The sequence below is a fragment of the Cyprinodon variegatus genome, unplaced genomic scaffold (genome assembly GCF_000732505.1).
Source record: "Cyprinodon variegatus isolate N-32 unplaced genomic scaffold, C_variegatus-1.0 Scaffold226, whole genome shotgun sequence".
Lineage (NCBI taxonomy): Eukaryota > Metazoa > Chordata > Actinopteri > Cyprinodontiformes > Cyprinodontidae > Cyprinodon > Cyprinodon variegatus.
Genome location: NW_015150679.1, coordinates 806,656 through 830,880, shown reverse-complemented (window position 1 = coordinate 830,880; position 24,225 = coordinate 806,656). Strand labels below are relative to the sequence as shown.

Sequence of the window (24,225 nt, the reverse complement as noted above, 5' to 3'; positions counted from 1 at the left end):
AGTTTATTCTTTGTCAGTATTTAATAACATAACTCAGGTCTCTTAAGTTATTTTTCTTCAAAACAATTCTGTTATGTTTAAAAAAAGTTGGTTAAATAAAGATTTAATTGGAAGTCTGTGTTTGTGTTTTTTATTAAAATTAAATCATTTAGCAATATTATAAAAAGTCCAGGCAGAGCTGCACATAAAATATGGTTTCAAATCTTTTCAATAATTATCGATATCGATCAATATGCATTTTTTTTTATCGATAAGCTTTTTTTCGATATCGCCCAGCCCTACATCAAAATAAGAATAAGAAGAATGCTAAATTGTTTCTTGTGGTTAAAGCAGTTTTTTTGGGGTCGCCTTCTAGTATCTGGGATGGGCAGTATGCAGTATGTGTGTTTGCAATTCGCAGATAAATGTACATTTATTTAAAATTATTTAACAATTATTATTGCTACTGTTTTTACATGATAAGAATGAGACGATTAAAAAGAAAACCATTTAATCAACAAATCAAAGGGAACATAAAAATAGACGGTAAATGGAGGGAGCATTGTTGCATAAGTTTAGCATGATCTAACGGCACAGCTGCTGAATGCACAAATTAGTTGGCTAACGTGCGCACCCATCAGCCAATGCCGATACAAGGAAAAATAAAATCAGCCCAAAATATGGTGGCTTATGTATCTTTCTACCTCTAGTTCAGTCTTTAAAAGCAGGGGAAGGGTTTATTACTCAAGTTTGTAAAGACTAGGAGCATAATTATTAATATATCAATTTAAAATTGTCCATTCTAGTGTTATGGTTAATACAGAGGACTCATTTGCCATCCAGTATTCCTCTCAAAATAACAACAAACACTATACAGGGTTCAATTTGAGGTGCTGTAAATATTAGAAAACAGTTGATGTTTTTCAATACCTGCATGTTTATTGATAAAATATGCCTTAATTTCTCCTGCATTTCAGTTTGACTCATTGAAAGAGACGTCTTTAAACCAAAAAGCCCAAAAGACCAGCTTGCAAAGACATTACATACACAATATGTTTTTTTCTAGCAGAAACTTTAATTTTTTGTATAATTTGTTGATGGAACGAAATTCATTTGGATGCCATCTGCTCCCCGGCATCCGCCTGCTAGTTACTGTGCGTCAGCTGCTGCCAATGTGCAGAAAGAAGATTTCATAAATCTCCTGCTTGTCCTTATCTTTCACTGGACTCTCTGCTCTCTTGTCACTGTGAATATGACTAAAGCCACTTAGTTTTCTCTGTCCTGTCCTCCATTGATAAATATTAGATACCTGCCTCTCTGATCAGTGCTAGCACTCATCCCGTTGTCATGCCAAGGATGTCATGTGCTGGTATTTTTATCCATCTCCTTCTGAGTGGGAGCCTAGCCCATGCAAAAAGCCTTGCCATGCTCTGATTGGCTGCCAAGTCCTCCAGGGTATTCCAGGATTTCTCCTGCCAAGTGACCAGCAGTGGATTTACCTGGCTGGTTGGAGCACAGCTTGGGGGCTGAATGGATAATTCAATGTATTATTCAGCAAATATGAGAGCAAGAAGTTTGTCATTTTCTCTCCCAGTAATACAGTGGGTGTAATGCATTAATAATACTACAGATTAGAGCTGAAGGATATGGCCAAAACATATCACAATATATTTTTTTATGTCAGTCAATAAGATCTAATCAATATAAACGGAAGAAATGCCTCAGAAAAGGTGATTATCTCTGCCTCTAAATATTTCTTGCCTTTTAGTTTCTGTCGCCTTTTATTTTTTTCTGATTGACTATCATATGTTCAAGAGGACACGCACGCCAAACCCTGAAAGACATTGTTCACAGTTATAACTCATAACTACCTCGGAAAATACAATCTGAATCTCCCCAAATGATTCTCAACAATCGTCCCCCTCCCTCTTTTATACCCTCCTGGTCTAGTATTGATTTGTGGTGGTGGTGTTTTTTTAATAAAACCTGCTTTATTTTATATCTTTTGTCATCTTTAGTAAAAAAAAAAACAGATTCCAGTCCTATAGAGTGAAGAAAATAAGTATTTGAACGCCCTGATTTACAAGTTCTCCCATTTTTAGATCATGGAGGGGTCTGAAATTGTCGTTGTAGGTGCATGTCTCCTGTGAGAGACATAATCTAAAGAAAAATCCAGAAATCACAATATATAATTTTTTTAAACTATTTATTTGTATGATAAAGCTGCATATTAGTATTTGAACACCTGAGAAGATGCATTTTAATATTTAGTACAGTAGCCTTTGTTTGCAATTAGAGAGGTCAAACATTTTTCACCAGCTTTGCACACACTGCAGGAGGAATTCTGGCCCTCTCCTTCACACAGATCTTCTCTAGATCAGTCAGGTTTCTGGGCTGTCGTTAAGAAACATGGATTTTTAGCTACCTCCAAAGATTCTCTATTTTGTCTAGGTCTGGAGACTGGCTAGAACCTTGATATGCTTCTTACAGAGCCGTTCCTCAGTTATCACAGCTGTGTGCTTTGGGTCATTATCATGTTAGAACATTTATTAAACAATGATTTAACAACAAACAGTTAAAAAACTGAGGTCATCAGGACATCATTCTAATAGCAGCTTGTTATATTTTAGCTCTCCTGAGTCAGAAATGGTGCACAACACATTATTAAAACCCCACAGTTGCAAAAAACCCCAGTGTTTCTGTGGAAGCAGAACTCCAGCCTCAACCTGGCCTTGATGTTTCACTTCCACAGAGTCACCGCATCAAGATGAGGTCCTTCCTGCAGTTTGTCTCTTCGTGTCATGTTAGAAGACTCGGCCTTGACCCTTCCTTAATGCCCTAACTGAGGACAGGAGGCATTTCCCTTACATCTCTAAATACATGGCCCCTGACTCCCTCTCCCTAATAAAGTGCAGTCGCCCTGTTCCATGTGCTGAAAAACACCCCCAAAGCATGATGCTACCACCCCCATGCTTCCCAGTAGGGATGGTGTTCTTGGGATGGTGCTCACCATTCTTCTTTCTCCAAATGTGGTTAGTGGAATTATCACCAAAAGGATTTATTTTTATTCTCATCTGACCACAGGTCTTTCTCCCATTCCAAATGGCCATTGGCAAACTTAAGAGGGGTCTTAACATGTGCTGGTTTAAACAGGGGAATTTCCCGTGCTATACATGATTTCAAACCATGACGCCTTAGTCTATTACCAACAGTAAGCTTGGAAACGATGATCCCAGGTCTTTTCAGACCATCTCCTCCGTGTAGTTCTGGGCTGGTTTCTCACCTTTCTTAGGATCATTGAGACCCCGCGAGGTGAGATCTTACATGGAGCCCCATTCTGAGGGAGATTGACAGTAATGTTTAGCATCTTCCATTTTCTAGTGATTGCTCTAACAGTAGATCTTTTTTCACCATGCTGCTCGGCAGTTTCCCTGTAGCCCTTTCCCGCGTTTTAGAGGTATACAATTTTGTCCACAGTGTCTTTGGACAGCTTGGTGGATGTCATCGCTGTCTCTGTTCGGCCATGACAGCAGTAACAAACATCGTGACCCTAGTCCATTCTATATAGCAAAATATATAGAAATCTGACAATATGTTTACATGTCTGTCATGATTATTGAATGAAATTATTTACAGTATATATTGATACTGAATTACTGGCCAGGTCTACTACAGATCAGAAAAAAATCCTCAATATTAACATGGGTGTTTTCCAAAATTTTGGTTGAGGATTCACCTGTCAAAGGTCGTGCTACACCCTCTCTATAGATGTTGGGCCTCAACGTTGACTCCAACCTTTTCATAACATCTGTGATTGTTTTCTTTTTCTTTTTTAAATCCATTTAAAATTGGACTCTTTGGTTTGGTCCAGGTTGCTCACATGCTTCATTTCAAACCAATGTCTTTAAGGCTTTTGGTAAATGTTCAAATTTACATCATCCAAGTCCTGAAACCTTAAAGTTGCCCTGAATCATTACTCAGCTACAACCATATTTGACTGATACCACCTGTTTTTTAAATCTTTTGTCTGATAATGTCACCAATAATATCGTCAGCATGTTTTTTGATTGTCCCACTGAATTTTAGCTAATATGAGCAGGACCTTTTTCTTTTTGAATGTCCAATCTCCTTCTTAACCTCACCATGGGCACTTGGGCTATAAGAAACTATTTAGTTTGAGAGGCATCTGGCTGCAAATCTGCACTGTCTGGACCCTTAATTGCAGACCTGCACAATGCGGTCTCCTGCACTGTCAGGAACGGGAAATCTCATCAATAAAACACCTTTAAGAAAATAAAATAAATGGATATTTGGAAAAAAAAAAATTGTCTACTGTTTTCTCCGGTGTTTTGGGGTAAAAAAAATAGTTATTTGCTATTTTCATGATGTATCTAGGTATTCAGTAATTCACTGTGAGTACACAAAGCTAAGTTAATTTGAAATCACACATGCTCCATTGGCAAATCTCTGTGGTAAGAACATAGCAAAAAACAATACTAAAAGAATAAAGAATTGATAGTATTTGCAAACACACATTAGAGATGTTTGTATAAAAGAACTGAGTTAATGTAGTTATTTAAAATTTTTCTTGTGTTTAAAATGGGAATGTGAAATATTTCTTTTTATTTTATAGCTTTTATTTTGCTTTTACTTTGAAAGGCTTCAAATAAAGTTTTGGTTCTGACTGTGCAGGATACCTCACAGCGCAGTTCTGTATAGAAGGGTCCTGACAGTGCAGGTCTCCAGCTGGGCTCTTATGATTTTTTTAGTAATTGATTATTGGGTCGACTTATTTTAAGGATTAACTGAGTAATAGAATAAAAACAATGATTAAATTGTTTTGATTTGTTGCTTAATTATTTAAGCTTATTTTATGAGTGATTAGATTGTGTGGAAAAATCAAAGAATAAGAACATAAAATAGATTTCTAAAAACTTGTCATTCACTATAATAAAAGCTGCTGTTGTACTAAAATGGTCACAAATAAAAAAGTTTGTAAAATTTCAATTGCAGGCTGTATTCTTGAAATTTTATTTTTAGAGTATAAAAAAGCATAGTTCTGTTTAATTCAAACAAACGATATCTAGTTTAGCTAAAGGCCTGGTTTCCTTCATGCTGAAAAATCCAAACAAAGTTCTGCTGAAAACAACACTGATGCCTGAGCAGTGTAGGGTTGGAAATTAACTTTTTGCCTCTCCGTCTAAGTGGACCAGGAGATAAAATTATGTACCACCATGCATATTTTTACCAGCCAGAAAAGGTTAAAGAAGTTTTATTAATGTAAAGTTGTAATTTACACTTTCATTAAATTTCATTATAAATTGTGTAAATGCAAAATACGTTTATTTTAATTTTTGTGTGTTTTTTTATTGATATAGCCATTAGGATTGTCATGATACTAAACTTTTCAACTCGATACCGATACTAAGTAAAATATTCGATACTCGATACCCTTTTCGATACCACAAGGATAAAAACAAAGACTCTAAAATTCAACAGAAATATTTTCATTACTAAAAAAAATACAAGAAAGAAATAAAAAAACAATAAGAATAATATTTTGAGGTTGTATGCTGTGCACAATATTAAGCAAGCTTGGCTATTTTTTGCAGACATAACAATGACACTGGCCAAACCAGTTAAACAAAAATCATTCTCAGCAGCTGCACCTGTTACAAAAAAGTCTGAAACTGAAAAATGCACAGAATTATTCAATCACACAGTGTTCAGAAATAATGAACTGAATGCATTTTCCTCTATTCTGCACTTTAGATGCAGAAAGTGAGTATTGTATCCGGATACGTTTTAGTATCGATTATTTTTTTGAGTATCAATACTTTTGACAACCCTATTAGCCATCAGCGCACTCACACTGGCTGTGGCATGAGTTGTTTGGACTGGGTGTTGAGGAGTGGGCTCTCTGTACGGGCGTCTGTCTACCGGCGTTTGAGGAGCAAAGGGACAGAGGGGAGACTTACCAAAATAAAAGACGAAAGGATGTGAATGAAGCGCAACTGTGGTCCAAACATTTACTCGCCTTGTGACAATAAGGATACAATAAGGATCATTGTGAATGCATTGTGAATGAGGCTTTAGCCTGTTCACTTCTGTTTCAAGTCAAAGCTTTTTCGTACTTCTTTCTGAATTTGTGGACTGTTTCTCTCTGTAATTTGAGTGTTTCTAACTCTTCCCTTGCGTTGATATATTTTTTCTCATGTCTTCTTAAATTTCGACATAAAAGTACGGTTTGTGGCTTTTTATAATCTATGAGATTATCTAATGCTGATAGAAATCTATTTAATCAATTTTTTGATTTTTATAGGTCTGAATATATTAAGGCCTTGGTGTTGCTAGAGTATTACAGTACACTATCCAAAAAGATGTGATTAATCAGGGTAGATCATGGTTTTCTAGGGGGGGCAGTTACCTTTTAAATAAAGCCAAGTGGATTTGTGACTTTTTCCCTCATGAATGAAAGCCCCATTTGTAACTTTTAAAAGAGTTCCTGAATGTTTTGGAGCTCTTCTGAATAAAAGGTTGACTTACTGACAGTTTATCTGCAACAATGCAGAAACTAAAATCCATTGTTTGGTCTCCTAAAGTGACTAAAATGGAACAAATTTTAAAACCAACCAGCCCCTCTGTGCAGGCTGAGCCTCCATTACTAAACTGATGAGTCACACTGTGCACCTTTGCACAATAAATTAGACTGATTCAACATGTGGTGCAACACAATTTATATGTATACCTCCTTAATTATATTAGTCACAGATTCTTTTGGGTTATGAAAATATGTTGCTTTTATTTATTATTTTAGACAGTGGAATTATTGTCTGTTATTGACTATCAAAGCTCTATTCTGCTTTGTGTATTTGCAATATTTCTTTTGAATAAAACTTTTTTGCATAACTTCACCCATGTAAGAAAATTGTCAGAGATGTATCAAAAGGTCACTCACTATATATAAATATATAATAATATAGTCTGTGGTTTCAGCTTTATGGGGAATTAAGTGTCAATTGTTAAAAAAAAAGAAAAGAAAATCAGTTGCTTTCATTTAAGTGACTTATTATACCGCTCCAGTGATAAACAAAATGGATTCATTCTTTTCATACTTGCATATTTCTAAGAGTTATTTTGATCCCTGCAGAGTAGATGTTGAGATAAGAGCCCTTAACTAGCTAATTCTGTGGGTTCATTGTTCACAAATGGCAGTACGAGGCAGAACCTAACGCCAGCTGAACTGTGCAGGGACTGTAATGTGCCGTAAAATTGCATTTTGAGCTCTTAGGACATGTCTTGATGAGGTGTCTGCCGACTGTGCTCGGCCGAGTCCCCGTCAAAAAAAAAATGCAGGTTGTCACGCAGCGGGTGCCCAGTTTTCTCTGGTAATTGGCCCTCATGTTGCCAACTGAGTCTGCAAAGTCTTTGAAGAATCACTCTGTGAAGAGGCTATATTAAAACTAAGGATCTAATTGGTAACCCACTGCTCAAGAATCTGCTATGTGGGCTGCTTTTTATTAAGATGCGAGCATAGTCACTAGCTCGCTCAGTGCGTTTAATTCTACATCTGCAGGGATTGTAGATTTGGTTCATATATTTTTTTTCTGTGCCGTTGTGGGATATGCACATCAAAGGTACTGAAAAAGGGAGCTTTGGTTAGAGATACTCAGATCAAAGTTTGGAGGCCGATTTTCACTTTCATGTAGTTTTTTTTTTTTTTTTGTAAAAGTAATGATTTTAGTCTACTCCAATTTCTCTTAAAAAAACTGATATTTAAATATTTTTATTAGTAGCAGAATTGAGATTATGCCTTTCGTCTGAAGGTGTATCCTTATTGTTTTCAAAAATAAAGTAATTCATTTTAGCATATTGGATAGGTAATTTGGGCAGCATCGCTAGCTGTCAACATCTGGTCCTGTTTGTGATGTCGTATTGACCATTGTATCAACACATTTCTTAGGTCATGGTCCATGACTAGGGATGAGGTCCATTCACATTTAGCGTGGTACCCGTCCTTGGTACATGTAGCTCAGTGTGAGTACTGAGTGGTACTTGGAGCAGATGATACGGCTGGTTGTACACTTGAGATCGCCCGATACAGGTTTTTAGAGACCAACACCGATAATTCTGATATCACTCTGAATTTCTAGATGTCCGGCCGATATTTTTGAGCCAGTGCTTGGAACCAATATTGCTATTTTTTCCTCCATTTACATGATAAAGATTAGAGATCGATAACAAATGTTACACAAATCTCCATTTATACAAGACATTAACAATGCATAGCAGAAGGGAGGATCAATGCATGTCACTCAGGTGATCTCAAGGCTTTGCTGCACATTGCACCAATGAATCTGCAAACACTTTCAGGTATTGGATGATACGATACAAAAATAAAACCTAATATGGTCCAGAATATCAGCCTCTGCCACTAATGCAGACTGCTAGTCACTAACAGATGCAGGAGCACTAACGACTCTGAATACTGTAGCCATGGATATGAGCCTTCTGAAAGTTATTCAGTCTTAAAGTGTTTTAAAAATGTTTGCAAATTTTGCAGCTGGTCCGAACGATTTGTTTCCCTTTGTAGAGGGTAGCTGTGAGGCAAAGGTCATGATTCCTGAGAGGTCAAAGGGCAGTTTTTGGCGAAATCAGTGGCATCAGATCAGTCCCGCTAGTAGGTGAATCGAAACTCATAGGAGTTGAAAAATATTTTGTTTATATTCACGTCATGGAAATTAATCAGGGCTCACATAAAGCTGTGATCCACAGTGAAGGAGCACAGCTGAGGTTCTTAAGAGCTGTTAGTTGACTTGTAAGAAAGCGGTTTTTATTTAGCCCTTGAAGGACTGTTAGTTGTCCTCCCTTACCTCCAGCACGGTCACAGGCCAGTTGCTGCCCCTCACCATTTTTTAACACTCTACCAAGCAGGTTTCTGATCTAGCTCTGTCCTCCTCCGATCCTGTGCAGTTAGCCTCCAGAACTAGCCCTGGCCAACTGCTTTCTGCCCATCAGGTTTCTCCAATGTACTACTGCGGTTTGTTAGCCCTAGAGGCCGGCCACAAATTTCCACTAGTTTGTGTGAATGTTTCTCATCGCTGGCCTTGCCCTTTTTGTATCACATGTTGCAGTGAGCTTAATCTGCATCACATTTTGAAAAGTTAAAAACATACCTTCAAGTTCTTTCTATCAGCCATGCTTGCCTTGTTTACTGTAGCAGCAGCTTCTGACGTCCTCAAAAAAAAAAAAAAAAAAAGATACCGGAATATGGTTTTATGTGGGTAGGTACTCTGTTGTACTAAATGGGTTGCCCATCCCTATTCAAGATGGAGGTTAAAAGCGCAATACGAAAACACTGAAAAGGCTAAACTTTTGACCTGTATTCAGTTACTAACAGGGTCCACAACAAATATGGCCTTCAGTGAAACTTGGCAGTATTTACATTGTGTTAATCATCATGCTGTGATCAATTAAAACTTAAAGTGCAATTGTCAATTTTTATTTTTATTTTTAAGTTTTAGTAATCTACTGCTGTCTGTTTTAGATGCTTTTTTGTGTTAATTTCTAAATATTTAGCAGCTTTAACACAAGTAAGGCATTTTTGGTTTAACTATTTATATGTTTATTAAAAAAATAGATTTTTTTTTTAAAGTTATCACATATATTCACTGTATTGAGTCCATAGCGATTTTTCATAAGTGTGTTTGAAAGTACTGTAGGTCCATCCTCCTTTAAATGCATCAAGGAAATAAAGAAAAGATTACAATTGTTTTTTTCCTCTTTATCATATACATTTTACGAAGGGAACATTTAGCTATTAGCAATTTATGACTTTAAAATGAACATCAGATGTTGAATTGAGAATGTTAAGTTGTGGCTGATGGTAGTAAGACCTGAGCTGCGTCTCAACACAACATTATACAGTCTACATGGTTAATTAGAAAAATTTGTATAATGGGTATGATTTCTTTTGATCTTTTTTAAAAGCAAAATTAAAGAAGCTGCAGCACAGAGCTAATTGCAGATGGAATTTCCCTAATTTAACTTAGCGATGTCTTGCATGACAACATCATCTACAGCCAGGCTTAAATGGAGGACGATGTCATCAGGTTCACATTCAGAGCTGCACAACAGCATTAAACATTTAACTGCCTTATGTAAACTGATGATTTGTCCTCTCTAACCCCTGCTAAAGCTGCACAGCTGAAGAATATTGTCATTTTTCTTCAAAAGCTAGCTGTAGTTGTAGCTCAAAATAGAGACAGAATCTGGTTTTCTTCCACTTTCATTTATTCAAACAAAGCTTTTATCTCATCTGCATAAGTGGCTTTCATTAGTTTGTTTTATGCTGGTGGAAAAAATTATAAAAAAAGAGACATGGTGTAAAATTTTATTATTTTAATTGTGTCTTCATTATTATATCATAACAGAATCCATGCGCCGGAGTTGAGAACAACATAGATCCATAAAAAAATTTAAAAAATAATCATTTTCCTTTTTGTTTGAAAGGCAAAGCATTTACGATAAAATGCCTTATTTTAGATTTTAATCATTTGAATAAAGAAGGAACTTTATTTCTCTGTGAACATAAAATTTGAATATGGTTCTTAATTTCATGGGTACCATTTTAAGTTTTGTAAAAAAAACTTGAAGGAAAATAAAAAAACGGTGTCCCCTTCAGTTACACTTGGTTTCACTGTCACCGTCCATTAGTTTTTGTCGGGGGTCTAAAGAAAATCTTAAATATATAAAAGTCCCAAATACTGCCCTAAATGTCCTTAACACTGTGCCGTTTATATTCCACACCACCCGGACCCACTCTTTAATATGCTGTACCAATTATCGGTGTAGAAAGGTCACATATTTGTTCTGCCATGTTTTTAATTGCTTGAACCCGTGCAGATTAGAGCTGAACTTCTTAGTTTCTTCTGAAATGTAATTATATTCACTGGTCCGTCTGTTCTGTCCCACCTTCTCTATGGAAACACCCATCAAATAAAGATTATTGCTTTTATCTCCAGCACTGCTTTACATCTTACTTCTTCTTCTACCTCACCCACTCATTATTTCATTCCACTCTTAATAGGTTGAGCTAAACTTAAGTTTTAAATACTGCCTAAGATTTATGTTTATATTTTGTGTTCATGCCATTATAGTGTTAGATTGATTTATTTTTAATTGGTGACTATAACGACTGTGAAAGGAGCGCTAACGAAAATCATCTCTTGGCGCATTTACTTAAAAAACTAAATAATGAATTTAGTCTCGAGTTTGATTTGCAGAGAATGAAAAGGCTTGGAAATACTCAGAAAATCAGATTATTTCTAAAATCTTTTCAAAACTTTTACTACTTTAATCCTTTTAAGTTAAATGTGAACCTGATAAATAATGCAGACATTAGTGTAACAACCCCTGCTTCTGGCCGTCTTTATTAATTTCAAATAAAACTATCTTGGAGTTCAATCTAAAAATAATTTCCGTCTAATTTATCTTTCCGAGAAAAAGAAGGCTATAAAGGCAGAGGTCATACTCATGCCATTAATTATGGTGTACTTTGATAAATCAGTGTGTGCAAAGGGAACTTCTTCTTTCCTGTGAACAGAATTGGTCTCTTCAGATTTTAAATGTGATGCTCTGTTGGAGGAAGAGATAAAGGTGTTGCTGCCTGACTATGAAGCACAGAGAGTGCCGTCTCATGTTGCTCAGTGCTTACAGAGGATGACTCAGCAGCAACATTGTTTTATTAGATAAAACTCTCCGTCCATAATGTGCTGCTATGTATTTGCCATTAAGGGGTGAACATGTTCCCAAAAGAATATGTTTCAAAGACCCATGGGGTCAATGCTATAGCTACAAGGGATATTTATTAAAGAGCTAATACTCAGCTTTTAAGCTGTGCCAGTCTTTATAAGAAGGAAACAAGAAATGTTATTTTCAGCATGCAATTCTAATCGGGGAGGGAAAAATATCAATTCATCATGGCTTTGCAGTGTTTTTTTTTCTCAATCCCACATCATTTCAGAAAATCGTCTGAACTGATTATTTCCCATTGGCAGTGAGTAACAGTTTAGTTTGATGTGCGCCATATGGAAATAAAAAATCAGACAACACATCTAAAGTAAATGTCTTTACTGCAGTGTTAAAGGAGCAATAAGTAATACACGTCAGTAATAAAACTAACTAAAATCATTCTCATTGCCTGGGATGGATGTAACGTCTCCCTTAAACACTTGGTCCTCTCCATCAGCAATGTCTTTGTCAAGTTTTCTCCTTTCAAACCTAGAGGTATTGTCTACAGCGGAGGTCTTCCACAGGGGCGGAGGCGACCCCTAGGGGGGTCCACAGAGGAACTGCATGGGGGTCGAAGAAGTTTTAGGTTGATTAGACGTTTCATATTCCCCCCTGCAATTTTTTCCACTAATTGAAATGTCTTTATATCCACATTAACATGAATTCAACAGACTGTAGTTAACAGATAAATGGAGGCTGAAGATGTCTTTCAGTCATCAATGCACACATTCAGCGACACACAGGAGCTCTTTCAAGCTGGGCACCGTTTCCTTCACAACACCTGTCCCATCAACCAGGAATCATAATTAGAAATACTTTAATAATCCCAGGGCGAAATTTCTTTCATTACATGACTCCATCTGTAATAGAGTGACTATAGGACCACTTTGATATAACACAATTTCATACCATATATATAATAAGGGGGTCCCCGCTCCATCTCGCCATCAGTTTGGGGGTTCTTGAGCTGGAAAAAGTTGAAGACCCCTGGTCTACCGGAAGAGATGGGCAATTCCAGTTCCTGGGCGGCGGTATCCTGCAACTTTTAGATCCATCCTTGGTCGAACACTCCTGAATCAAATAGCTGAGTTACCTCCTTAGTGAGCAGTCAGTTCCTCCAGAATCCTCTCAATCATCTGATTATTTGATTCAGATGTGTTGAAACAAAGGCACATTTAAAAGTTGCAGGATACTTGCCCTCAGGAACTGAAATTGCCCACCCCTGGTCTACAGTTTATGTTGTGGTGTGTTATCTATGTTTAGTTCTTGAGCCAATCATACAAGAATTTCCCAGGTAAAAACAGCATTGGTAAAAGAGCACAAGCCTGCAAACATGGAAACGTAGGAAGAGAAGGGATCCAGAAAAAACGCTACCTTACTGCAGAGGAATCGTCCTCTTCTCTTTTGATTTGGCAACCTGAACAAGACTCTTGGAAAGGGAAGAAGAGTGCTACAGAGTTTTGCCAAAGTAATTCTGTGTAACAGGTCACTACATTTAAATTAGTCCACGCTACACTGAAATTCCCACTGCATACTTAAATTAAATGGTCTTCCTCCCCCAGGGCTCTGTCCACTGCATTTTGCCACAAATGTTGGTTACGCTGAAATTTTAAGATGGCACTGAAATTCGGCTGATTCACTGATTTTTAATGATCAAACAGCTGTCATTTACCTCCTTATTTGTGTACATGCATAAGAAAAGCTCTGTGAAAACGTCAACCCTGTGGTCTTCAGCCTCTGTCATCGACTCGCTCTGAGCGCTTACAGGCAGGCAAAAAGCTTTGAATCAGGGATAAGGTAACTAGCTTCTGAGAGATTACCACCGGCTTTGCTGTCGAGCTGAACCGACTGATTGTCACGGTGTCTTTCCTTTTATCCAAAAATTCAATTCATTTAATCATAGTTTATTTATTTAGCAACAATTCCTAGCATGTCATCTCAAGCCCCTTTACAGAAATTATTCAATCAGCTAATACAGTTGGTTAAAGATTTTATTCTGGAAAACAAGCTGATTACATCCAGTCATTGACTTTTCAGGATTTGCTCCTCCTGGATGAGCATATGGCAACACTAGATATTTGCTTGTATTTTGTTGTTAACTCCAAGCAATCTCTCACACCGAACATGCACGCAGCAACAGTGGTGAGGAAGAACACGCTTTGCGCGTAAAGAAACCTCCAGCAGAACCAGGCCCGGCGTGAGTGGCTTGCTGCAGCCGACTGGAGGTTCAAGGAGAGGGAAGCAGACATAAAAAAGGAGCCTAAAAGCACTTATCCATAAATACCTTATTGGTTAGAAAATGTAACAATAAACTAGCTCCATAAGTGTCTTTGTTTAGGAAAGAAACCGTTAAGCAGAAGAGCTCTGAGCCAGCCCTTGTGTAAAATCCAAGCCCACAGCTCTGTGCAGGAGAGAAACAGGAGCAAACACCGAAAAGAAACCCCAACTCTATCATTTATAAACAAAGGGGATGACGCCAACAGTCCAGCTGAGACGTCTCTCCTGACGGTGTGACAGCGAAACGGGAAGAGACCAGATGAAGCTGCTAAAATAAAAAAAAATAAAAAAGCACAGAGAGCATTAGCAGTGATGAAAAATGATATCAATGTCCGCCAGCGGACAAAGTCTATAGCAGCATAACTGTAGCGATAGCTCAGAATAACGTGAGCCTCTCCAAAGAAAAGTTTTAAGTCTTGCCTTAAAATTAGACCGGGTGTCTACCACACAAATGGAAATAAAGGTGTAGTGGTGGCCGCCCATCCCACCAAACCTGCAGGTGGACCGACGGGTAAATCAACTAGTTTTCATATTACCGAAAGATAAAAACTTCTCTTCCAACTTGTACAAAACAATCAAAGAAAATGGAACATCAAGGGTGTAGCATGTTCAAAAAATTGCTGTTGTTAAAAATCCTACTGGGGTTAAATGGAAGAAATAATCCTACATGTGGTGTTTAGATTTAAAATGCTCACTATTCTAGGTAACATACTTGGTACTGTAATAGGAAACATGAACGACGGCTACAGGGTTGGCTGGGGGATGACAGCGGCAGACTGTGTGCAGCAGACTTTAGAAAAACCTGTCCCACAAAGCCAAGCTAATGAAAACAAATAAATCAGCAGTCCGATATAAAAGCTTTTCCATAATAAACCTCCCTGTTTTTTTCTCACATCCAAATGCAATGAAAAGTTGGGAGGCCAAAAGAAAAAACAAGCCCTCTAGGAAGTGCAGCAACAGATTTTAGCATTTCTGAGTCTTACTATGTATGCATCAAAGCCAGTTATACTAATGATGCCAGACAGAGTTATAGGATTTTAGATGCTGTAGCAGAAAAGAGTCAGTTTCTGCAGAAGTTACTCATAGTGAACAATTTAGCTTTCTAGTTCTTTTTTTCTATTCTGTCTCTCATCTCCCCCAAAAATGTTGTTTAGTTCGGACGCAATTTAGTTTTTTTTAGCTTACCTGATGGGGTTTATGTTGTTGCTGTATATTGATTTGGCCATCGGTAACTAGAAACATCTAATTAGTGGTCACTCCCATTAAAAAAACAATACCTTGCATAGTCTAAAATCCTGGACAATTGATCTGACTCGCGGGCATCCACGAACAACTATCTATATCAGCGAGACTCCTGGAACTTCCGGGAGGCTTGTAATGTCTGCATTTTGATTTTGCTGAGGAGTTCATGCTAATCAGTAGCAATGAATAAGAACATGAAAGCAAACACAGCTCTGGTATCAGAAAAGTCTGGGGTCTGCAGATACACTATCTAAAAGCAAGTATCAGAATTGGATTGGAAGGGAAAACGGTTTATTGGTCCATTCTTAAAATAGACAGAACTATTTCTTTAGATGTAGAGTTATTTTGCCTCTGAACATAAACTTAGACTGCTATAAAATAAAGTGATGCTGTAGGCTTGACGTAATGTGGTATTTAATATATCCTCTGCATCTTCTTTGCTGCTGGCAAACTAAATTTAGGGGCATTACAATCTGAAAGAACAGTTTTTCTTAAAAAAGAGACGCTTTAGCACAAGGCTGTTATCTTGGAAATAATGTCACAATTAAGTAAAAACATGTATGTTAAAATCTTAATTTGATATAAAAAAATTACATATGTGCTTTTGCTTTAAGTAATTACCTGTAGGATTTACTTATGGTAAAAAGTTCAAAAGGGAAAGAATGTGTTAAGCAGCATCTTAATTCCTTTTCTCAGCTGCTAGTCAACCTGAAGCTGTATCGTCTAAAACATTTGTTCATTTTTTTTTCATGTAAAGAGGACTGAGTCTTAACAGACAGGATTAAGAATAACTTAATTTTAGTATATTAGTGTGTTACAAATATTTGTTGCTATTGCTTTCTTTAAAATGCATCCATTAGATTTTAACCATATACCGTAATTGCACTTAAGATGGTTTTATTCAATGACTAAAGAAAGATTAGGGAAGCAAAAATGGTCATTGATGTGCTCCGCTTCTGGGTTTTTTTCTGTCTGTGTTTTACCTTGTTTTGACTATTAAATTATGCAGCAACAAAACACATTGCCAGTGTTTTGTTTACCTGTTTTAATAAAACATAGATTTTTAAGCGTTGTGCACAGTTGAAACCTTAAGCTTTGAGTTTTTATTGAACTTGATACTGAGTAAGAAAACTGCATATTCAAATTTATATCAAAAGGAGTCTGTTTCTTCCATTTAACCCCTTCTTTTAAATGGAAAAAACAACGTCCTTTTAGGGTTGTCAAAAGTATCGATACTCAAAAAAGTATCGATACTGAAACGTTGTATCCGGATACAATACTCGTTTTTAAAAGTATCGATACAGTGCCACCACCAGTGGCACCTAAGCAGTCATTCATCTAAAGCGCAGAATAGAGGAAAATGCACTTTCAGAACACTGTGTGATTGAATAATTCTACGCACTTTTCAGTTTCAGACTTTATTTGTAAGCATACAACCTCAAAATATTGTTCTTATTGTTTATTATATTTATTTCTTGTATTTTATTTATTAATGAAAACATTTCTGTAGAATTTTGGAGTCTTTGTTTTTATCCTTGTGGTATCGAAAATGGTATCGAGTATCGAATATTTTCCTAAGTATCGGTATTGAGTTGAAAAGTTTAGTATCGTGACAACCCTACGTCCTTTTGAATTAAATTTGCTCTGGGCTGCTATTATCTACTGCTGGGAAGCGTCCTGTGGCTGGACTGTAACAGTCTGGGAATCAAACCAGAGAACCAAGCACCAAACGACTAGACCATCCATTCCTAGAGCTTCTTTTCTTTTTAAATAGAAAATAACCATTTTGCATACAAACTTTGCTTAATGTGGTGAGTTTAAGATTAAAACTTTGATCTTTTGCATTAAAAACATCCTAAATGTTCCCAGATTCCCCAGCAGAACCCTTAAAAGCATAATAACAGCTGATCCAAAGATAGCTTTATTTCATCAATCTGTCTACTTGCTATTTGGGACTTTATGCTGTTTCACTTTAGAGCTTTATAGACTGAAATGATCTAATTGATGACCTTAAGGCATTTGACCAAAATAGGACAGCTTTGAAGCAAAGTCAGAAGACTTATATATAAATTAATGTAAATAATCAGTATCAGTAGCTGTAAATCTTCCTCCGCCTTGCCGCCATGGAAACCAAGTGAAGACTCAGGCGCCTGTAATTAGTCTACCTGATAAAATCTTTCTGTAAACAATTGCAACTGGATGCCCAATTGATGAACTGTGAATATAGCCCAGATTATGTTTGCAGAGGGAGGCTGGCGCTGTGTATGTGAAGTGTTCAGATGTGGTTCTTTTCTTTACACGAACACAGAACTCACTTTCTAAACATGATTTAAAAGCAATAAAAATCCAGAACGAGTGCTGCACAGCCCGCACATGTAGAGGTTTGCACTAGGGGTTACGCAGATGAGTAGATGGAGTATACTGTTGGCTTTAAATTATTACACTGGAGTTGAAGACATAAGAGATACAAGTTTATTGTTCATTATCCGCAGGGACACAAGCAGAGTTTTGAATTGAATCTCGTTGGCTCCATGTATTTTTCCTGCCTCAGTAACTTTGATTAATTAAAGTAAAGAGGAAAACATTTGGAAGATTGAAATGTATCATCCATCACCAGGACTAATAACTACATTCAACAAGTTTGCTGCAAATGATAGATTATGACACAACATACTTTTAGTGGCACTAAAATAAAGAGCCAGAATTTAATTTTATCCTAGATGGTCGTGTTCTTCAAAAGACAGATTTTAGCTTATTAAATCTTTTTTTTTTCTTCAGAATTTAGCAGAACTAAACAGACACAAGACATGAAGTGTGAGACATTATTGTTTGCAGAGCTTGTTTGCTTTATTTTTGTGGGGTGCAAATGTATGTGATGGCTGTTTAGAAACCATGTAAATAAAAGCTAGACATTGTGCTGCGCAAAAGTATTCACACCCCTTACACTTTTTTTTGTTTCATGTAATAAATTTCAGTTTTCAGTTTATTAAAGTCATTATCAAAGTCATTTATTAAAATCATTATCATCTATTAGTTAAAAAAATGAAACTTATAAAAAAAGTTTTAAAAAGAAAATTTGAAATATCTAATAAAAGAAATAAATGATTTGGGAAAATAAAATCTGAGCAAACACCAAAATTACTCTCAAAACCTTTTTTTATTTAGGTTTTCTGTAGTTTAATTTCTAAATTGTATTTTTTTGGAGATGTTTAGTTAAAAAACTAAATTCTCTTCAATTTTTTTTTACCCCAAAATTTTTCCAGTGAATCCATGTTATAGAAATAAATTTTCCTCCAGTATTTTCTAAAGCTGCTATCTGGTTGGTACTCTGCAGTAAATTGAAGCAGAAATGCATGAAAATGTGTTTATTAATTTATCACAAGTAGTATAATTCAGCAACATTCCATCATTTCACCTGCGATGATCCAACCCTGCTAGGAAAGCAGTCATTATATATTCTAATTAATACAGACATATCTGCATGTCTGCAAGGTTTTTCTTTTTGTTGGCGTTGGCAGACTGGGGGCACAGCTGGTTCCAGTTTGCACCTGAATTAGCAGGCTATTAGCTGTGAGAGGAGCTGGTTTTATGGCCAGTTGCTCATTTGGCTGGATATGTGCTGCATAGCTTAGTGAAGGCTTAGAGTGGCTACTGCTTTGAGTCATTAAGTAAAGTTAACCCTGTCATAAGGCTGTGTCTGTGAAGCTGATATTTAAACAGATAGCGTTAGCTTATGACATCCTGAGAGTTTACTGCTTCACTATTGCAGATCCAAGAGCTTTACTGACCTTTTCAACTTGCTGTCAAACATCAGTGTTGTAGCATTAGTCCAGCTAGTAATACATATACAAATAGGACAGTTTGCATTGATTTGGATTATTCTGAAAGGATTTCACTGAGAAATATTAACTGGTATGCCTTTTGCTCACAATATTGGCTGCTTCTTTCAGTCCCTTTTGTCACATTTGTTCACTCATTTCATTCCTCCTGAAAGTTTCTGAAGAATTGAAATTAACTGAACACATCTCATTTGGTTCTTTCACTTCCCTGCTAAAGGTTCTCAGGGTTAATTCATTAACATGTACCACTATTTTAATATTTTTATTTAATCTAGTTCCTTTTTTGTGTTTTGTTATTCTCTGTCTTGTGGCCAAGACTCCTTTGAAAACTAGGTATTTTGACCTCACTGGGACTATCCTGATTAATTAAAGCCTAAATAAAAGAAATTGATTAAAAATACCCTATTTCACAGTTTTAGAAAGTCTCAATAAGGTCATAATTTCATTAGAATGTGTGTTTAATGTCTGTAAAGACATGGAAACAGAAAATAGTATTGAAGTATATTTTGACTGCAAAAACTTTAAGGTAAGGTATTTCATATGCGTTCCTTCATAGGCGTTCCTTCCTGGGAGCATTTTTTTTTTGTTTTTTTAAGTGGACAGAGTGGGTCTTTTAAAAAAATCGCGAAAATCCTCCACAACACCTTTAATTATTTTTCCTTGATTTAAATAGATAAGAGGATTAACCTATGGAATAAGATTTGAAAAAAATAATTATCTTATATACGTTCATAATGTTTGGTCAAAAATACAAATTTTTATAGGCAGATTATCTTATTTATCTGCTCAAATACTCTTAATTAAAAAAAAAGTTTACTTATTTTTAGACCAGTTTTTGCAGTGTAGATTTCCAAACTTAGATTATCCATCCATCATTTCATCTGAATGTCTGGCTTTCAATGCTTTCATCTCTTTGTGCATCCATCTTGTTTTAGGACTGATATACTGATCAGAAGCAGAATCTGTTAGATAATTAATCTTCTTTTGTGAAAATTCTTCTCAAAATTGGAGCAATAATCTGGCAGTACACTTGCACCCTGTAAGACTTCTTGTTTTCAGGATTAATAATCTAACAATCTGCTCTTGTTTAGTATATTAATCTTAAAACAAGATTAAAAAAATCCTTTTTGACTAGATTTAAGATTGTAAGACAGTGTTTACACTGCAAAAAACGATCTAGAAATAAGACAACATTTCTTAAATTAAGTGTATTTGCCATTAATTTGAGCAGGTAAATAGGACGATTTATCAATGAAAAGAGTATTTTTGCTCTCTAAAATAATATAAGTAGATAATGTGCACTTGAAATAAGACAAGTGTTTTTTTTTCTTTTTTAAATGTAAACTGTCTTGAATGACTTATTTAGATTTCCATCACTTTCTCTCTCTCCATCCTTCCAGCTGTTTGTGTTTCGTTCCCCATCTGTTCCCTTCAGCCTGTTTTCTTTCTGCAGACATTCTCTATCCTTTTTTAAAGCCTGACCACTGTAGAAAATAAATATATCATGATTCTCCCAATTAGATACAGACTAAAAGTCCTCAACATTTGTGTGAAGAAAAAGTATGAATTTCTTACCTTTACTGAAATAAATAATCTGCTTATCTGGCATTTATCTCCATGTTTCATACTAAAACTCATTAAAACAATAAATCGTCACAATAAGCAATAAATCAATTAATCATATGATAGAAATGACTTAAATGATCAATTAAAATGTGCTCAATAATTAACATTTGCCTGCTTGCTTGTTTTTCCTTCCGTCTCTCTTTGTGCTTAAGAGTCTGGATGACATAAGGTTTCACTGCGGGGGTTCGTCTCCTCTCACCCATCCCCGTATTGTTTCCAGTCTAGCATTAGAGCCTTGCGACTGAGGACTAGCAAGTCAGAGAAATGCTTGTTGAGATTTAAAATAAATTAAGAAAAAAGGATTGATGCTGTTTCAAAGCCGAATGTAACAGCTACAGTATGGAACACTTTGGATTGAAACTGAATGACAATATTATCCTCCATCGCAGTGATTTTTGGGACAATTTATCATCCAGCAAAAGTTGGCCAGTAAAATGTTTCAGCTCTTGGGAAATCTAAACCGTTTGCAGCAACAGATTGATTGCAGTTACATCTGGACCAGGAAGCCTTTCCTGACCTTCTCTGTCACCTTTTCCCTCTAATGAGCTCCCTTGCCAGCCTAACGACAGACAGAGCAGCATCCAGTTTCCTCCCAGGTCCCCTAGTTTCCGAATTACAAAAAGGCTGAGTTTCCTACACTGTCCTTTAATGGAATCTACCTGTTTTTCTTCTTGTCTTGCAGTTGGGAAGACGTCTCTGATCACGCGGTTCATGTACGACAGCTTTGACAACACGTATCAGGTAGGTGCTTATACGGTCTATAATAATACAACCTATCTGCTTTGATCTGTAGGCCTTTGCTTTGATACCGTCAGCAAACCAAATGAATAAACTCCACTGGAAAACACTCATCTAGAAATACCAATGTCTGTTTTCCTGTGTAAAGTAATGAAACATGTTAAAACAGCAACGCTTGGAATGAAATATCTTCAAAAGAAAATTTCTTCCCTCTGTGATTAGTGCTTTTAATCCTGCTCTGCAGAGCATCTCCGTCTCACTGAATATTTCTTCTCCAGCTGCAGCAAATCTACAGAACATCTGAAGGCCCTACCTTTAATAATGCCTGCAGGTTTATAGCTTGATAAGAAAAAAAGTGTCTAATCACAAAGTCATAAAGCGGGAATAGTGCGTTAGTCTTTAACCCTCATTCCCTGTCTTTAACTCATTTAGTTCTTAATTGGCCTGCATAACATGTAAAGTAAAGAGATTATCTCAGGGAAACTGAAAGTACTGTATGTTTTAAGAGTGTGGAAAGTGAATAAGTTTAAATAGAATCTGATACATATATTGAAGAAGATGGTTTATAGTTTATCAGAAAATCACTTAACAGATCAGTCTCTTTCAATGCGGGGGGCAAGAGTGGACTTGAGGTAAAACCCTCAGTAGGCGACAGTGAAAGCAGAGACCATGTAGAAATGTACCGTCAGCATCTTTGAAAAAGTCATTTTTTTATATGTAACTTTTTTTGTCTTTTCAAGCACATTTCCACTTTGGGAATGATAAAAAATATTTAAATGAATATTTTTAAACCTTCCTCCACTACCCCTACCTTTAAAATAATAAGGTGATTTTAATAGAAATGTCATCCCTGACGATTAGCAGCTGTCATCAGCATGGGTCTGTCTTTCTATTGCAACCTCCTGATGTCAGTCTAACCTCAGAGGGAGCCTCCTACTGAGAGCTTCCTGTTTATTAGTGGGAAATCAGCTGGAGCTGATTGATTGTTTGGTGCCATCTCGGCCTGATGATGTCAGAATATGAGCTGCACAAACGACAAACTGTCACTGAAACAGAACAGTCGATAGATAAATCATAAACGCTGTTGTGGGTTTTTTGGGGTAATCACTAGAAAAGCAGCAAATTATAGAGAAAGTATTGAATCTATAAACTAAAGTGATGAACTGATGTCACTCCAACTTAAGGCAGCCCAAGAATTGCATTGGTGGAAGAAAACAATCCAGATTTGGAAAAAAATTAAAAAATGTATGAATCGATCTCTGTTACATGATGCATATTTCATTGCCCAGCACTGCCTTCCTTTCTCTTCACTGTGCTTATCCATCCGTTTAATTCGTTTGTTCTACTAAGAAATGATAAACTAGGTCATTATATGATGCCACTAGCTGCATACATTTAGGCCTACCTCATCTATAGCAGGTTTGTATATCGTGTTAAAGATAGGCTCTGTTCGGGTCTTTTCTCTGAAAAGAGATCACTCGGGACAAACTCTTTAAATAACCACAAGACATGACAACAGATTTGATAGAAGCTGTAATCTTACTCAGAAGTTGCTTAGAGATTACAGAATGGCAGCTGCTCACCTCTGTGCTCACCTCTCAGAAGGTTGCCCCGATTAACAGTTAAAAAATATATTATATACATCCCCAGTCTGCCACATATTCTTATTTTACATCATACATGTTTGAAGATGAGGAAACATCATGGGTCCAGCCCATCAAAATATTACACTTAGCGGAAGGACGCCGCTCTCATTCCATTTCCAAATCTTTGCCACATGCAGAATGAAGATTATAACTGTACAGTATATACGGACAGAGGAACTGTCTTAATTAGATAAACTATTGGGGAAAAGATCAGTTCTGACACACAACAGGCAGCCAATACCTAGGTGTAATAATAAAATCACACATCTTCAATGATAATTGAAGCAGATCTTTAAAGAAGTGCAAACTAATTTGTGTTTGCAGTTCAGCAGGGAGCATCTTTTGGTGTCTGTGCCTTCATCAAGATCCAGACCATATTTAGATTTGTGGGTGGGATATATGTGAATGTAAACCACCACCTTTGCAGGTGGTAAACCAATGTTTACCACCTGCAAAGCAATTTCTCAAACCTGAAACCTTGGCCGCAGTGTTTGCTTCTTTTGTTTGTCTGAAAGTCATCAAAAGTATCTATAATGTAGTAGAATATTATTAAAAGAAAAACAAACAAATCAATGCAGCAGGACAAAATATGATTAGTATATAATTAAACCAAAAAAAAGAAAAAGAAAAAGGAATTTACTTTAATATAATGGGGGAAAAAATACAATAGTAAAAGTTTGCAGAAGAAATATGTTTAATTTTGTCAATGAAACACATTGACAGAATCATTGGTAACCTTTGTTAAAAGAGAGAAAAACCCACAATGGTCTCAGAAATAACTTGAATCTCACAAAAATTATTATAAATCAAAGTTCTATGAAGTCTGCCTCCTTCACAATAATGACTAAATAAATTTTATTGACCATATGCATTATATTAACATTATGAGTTGCAAACAGTTGATAATTTTCCTCCTTATAAGCTCTAATTTGTATAAGATGTATTATTTTTAAAGTGTTTTGATTTTGTTTATAGTGGAAATTTTTCTTCAGCTCCTCATCCAAACTGCTCCATAATATTACTCCATGCTCCAAAATGCATATATTTTTACTATTGTATGTTATATGTTACTATTGCTCACAGTT

General features: G+C 36.2%; 1 protein-coding gene across 2 annotated transcripts in view; it reads left to right on the top strand.

Annotated features, from left to right (window-relative positions):
• The window catches only part of LOC107088682 (ras-related protein Rab-6B), a 91,221-nt gene that overhangs the window by 20,208 nt on the left and 46,788 nt on the right, over positions 1-24,225 (top strand). For both annotated transcript variants that reach the window (XM_015381000.1, XM_015380999.1), the window contains exon 2: positions 21,439-21,497. In XM_015381000.1, the coding sequence (XP_015236486.1) occupies positions 21,439-21,497 (59 nt within the window). The remainder of the gene's footprint in view (positions 1-21,438; positions 21,498-24,225) is intronic.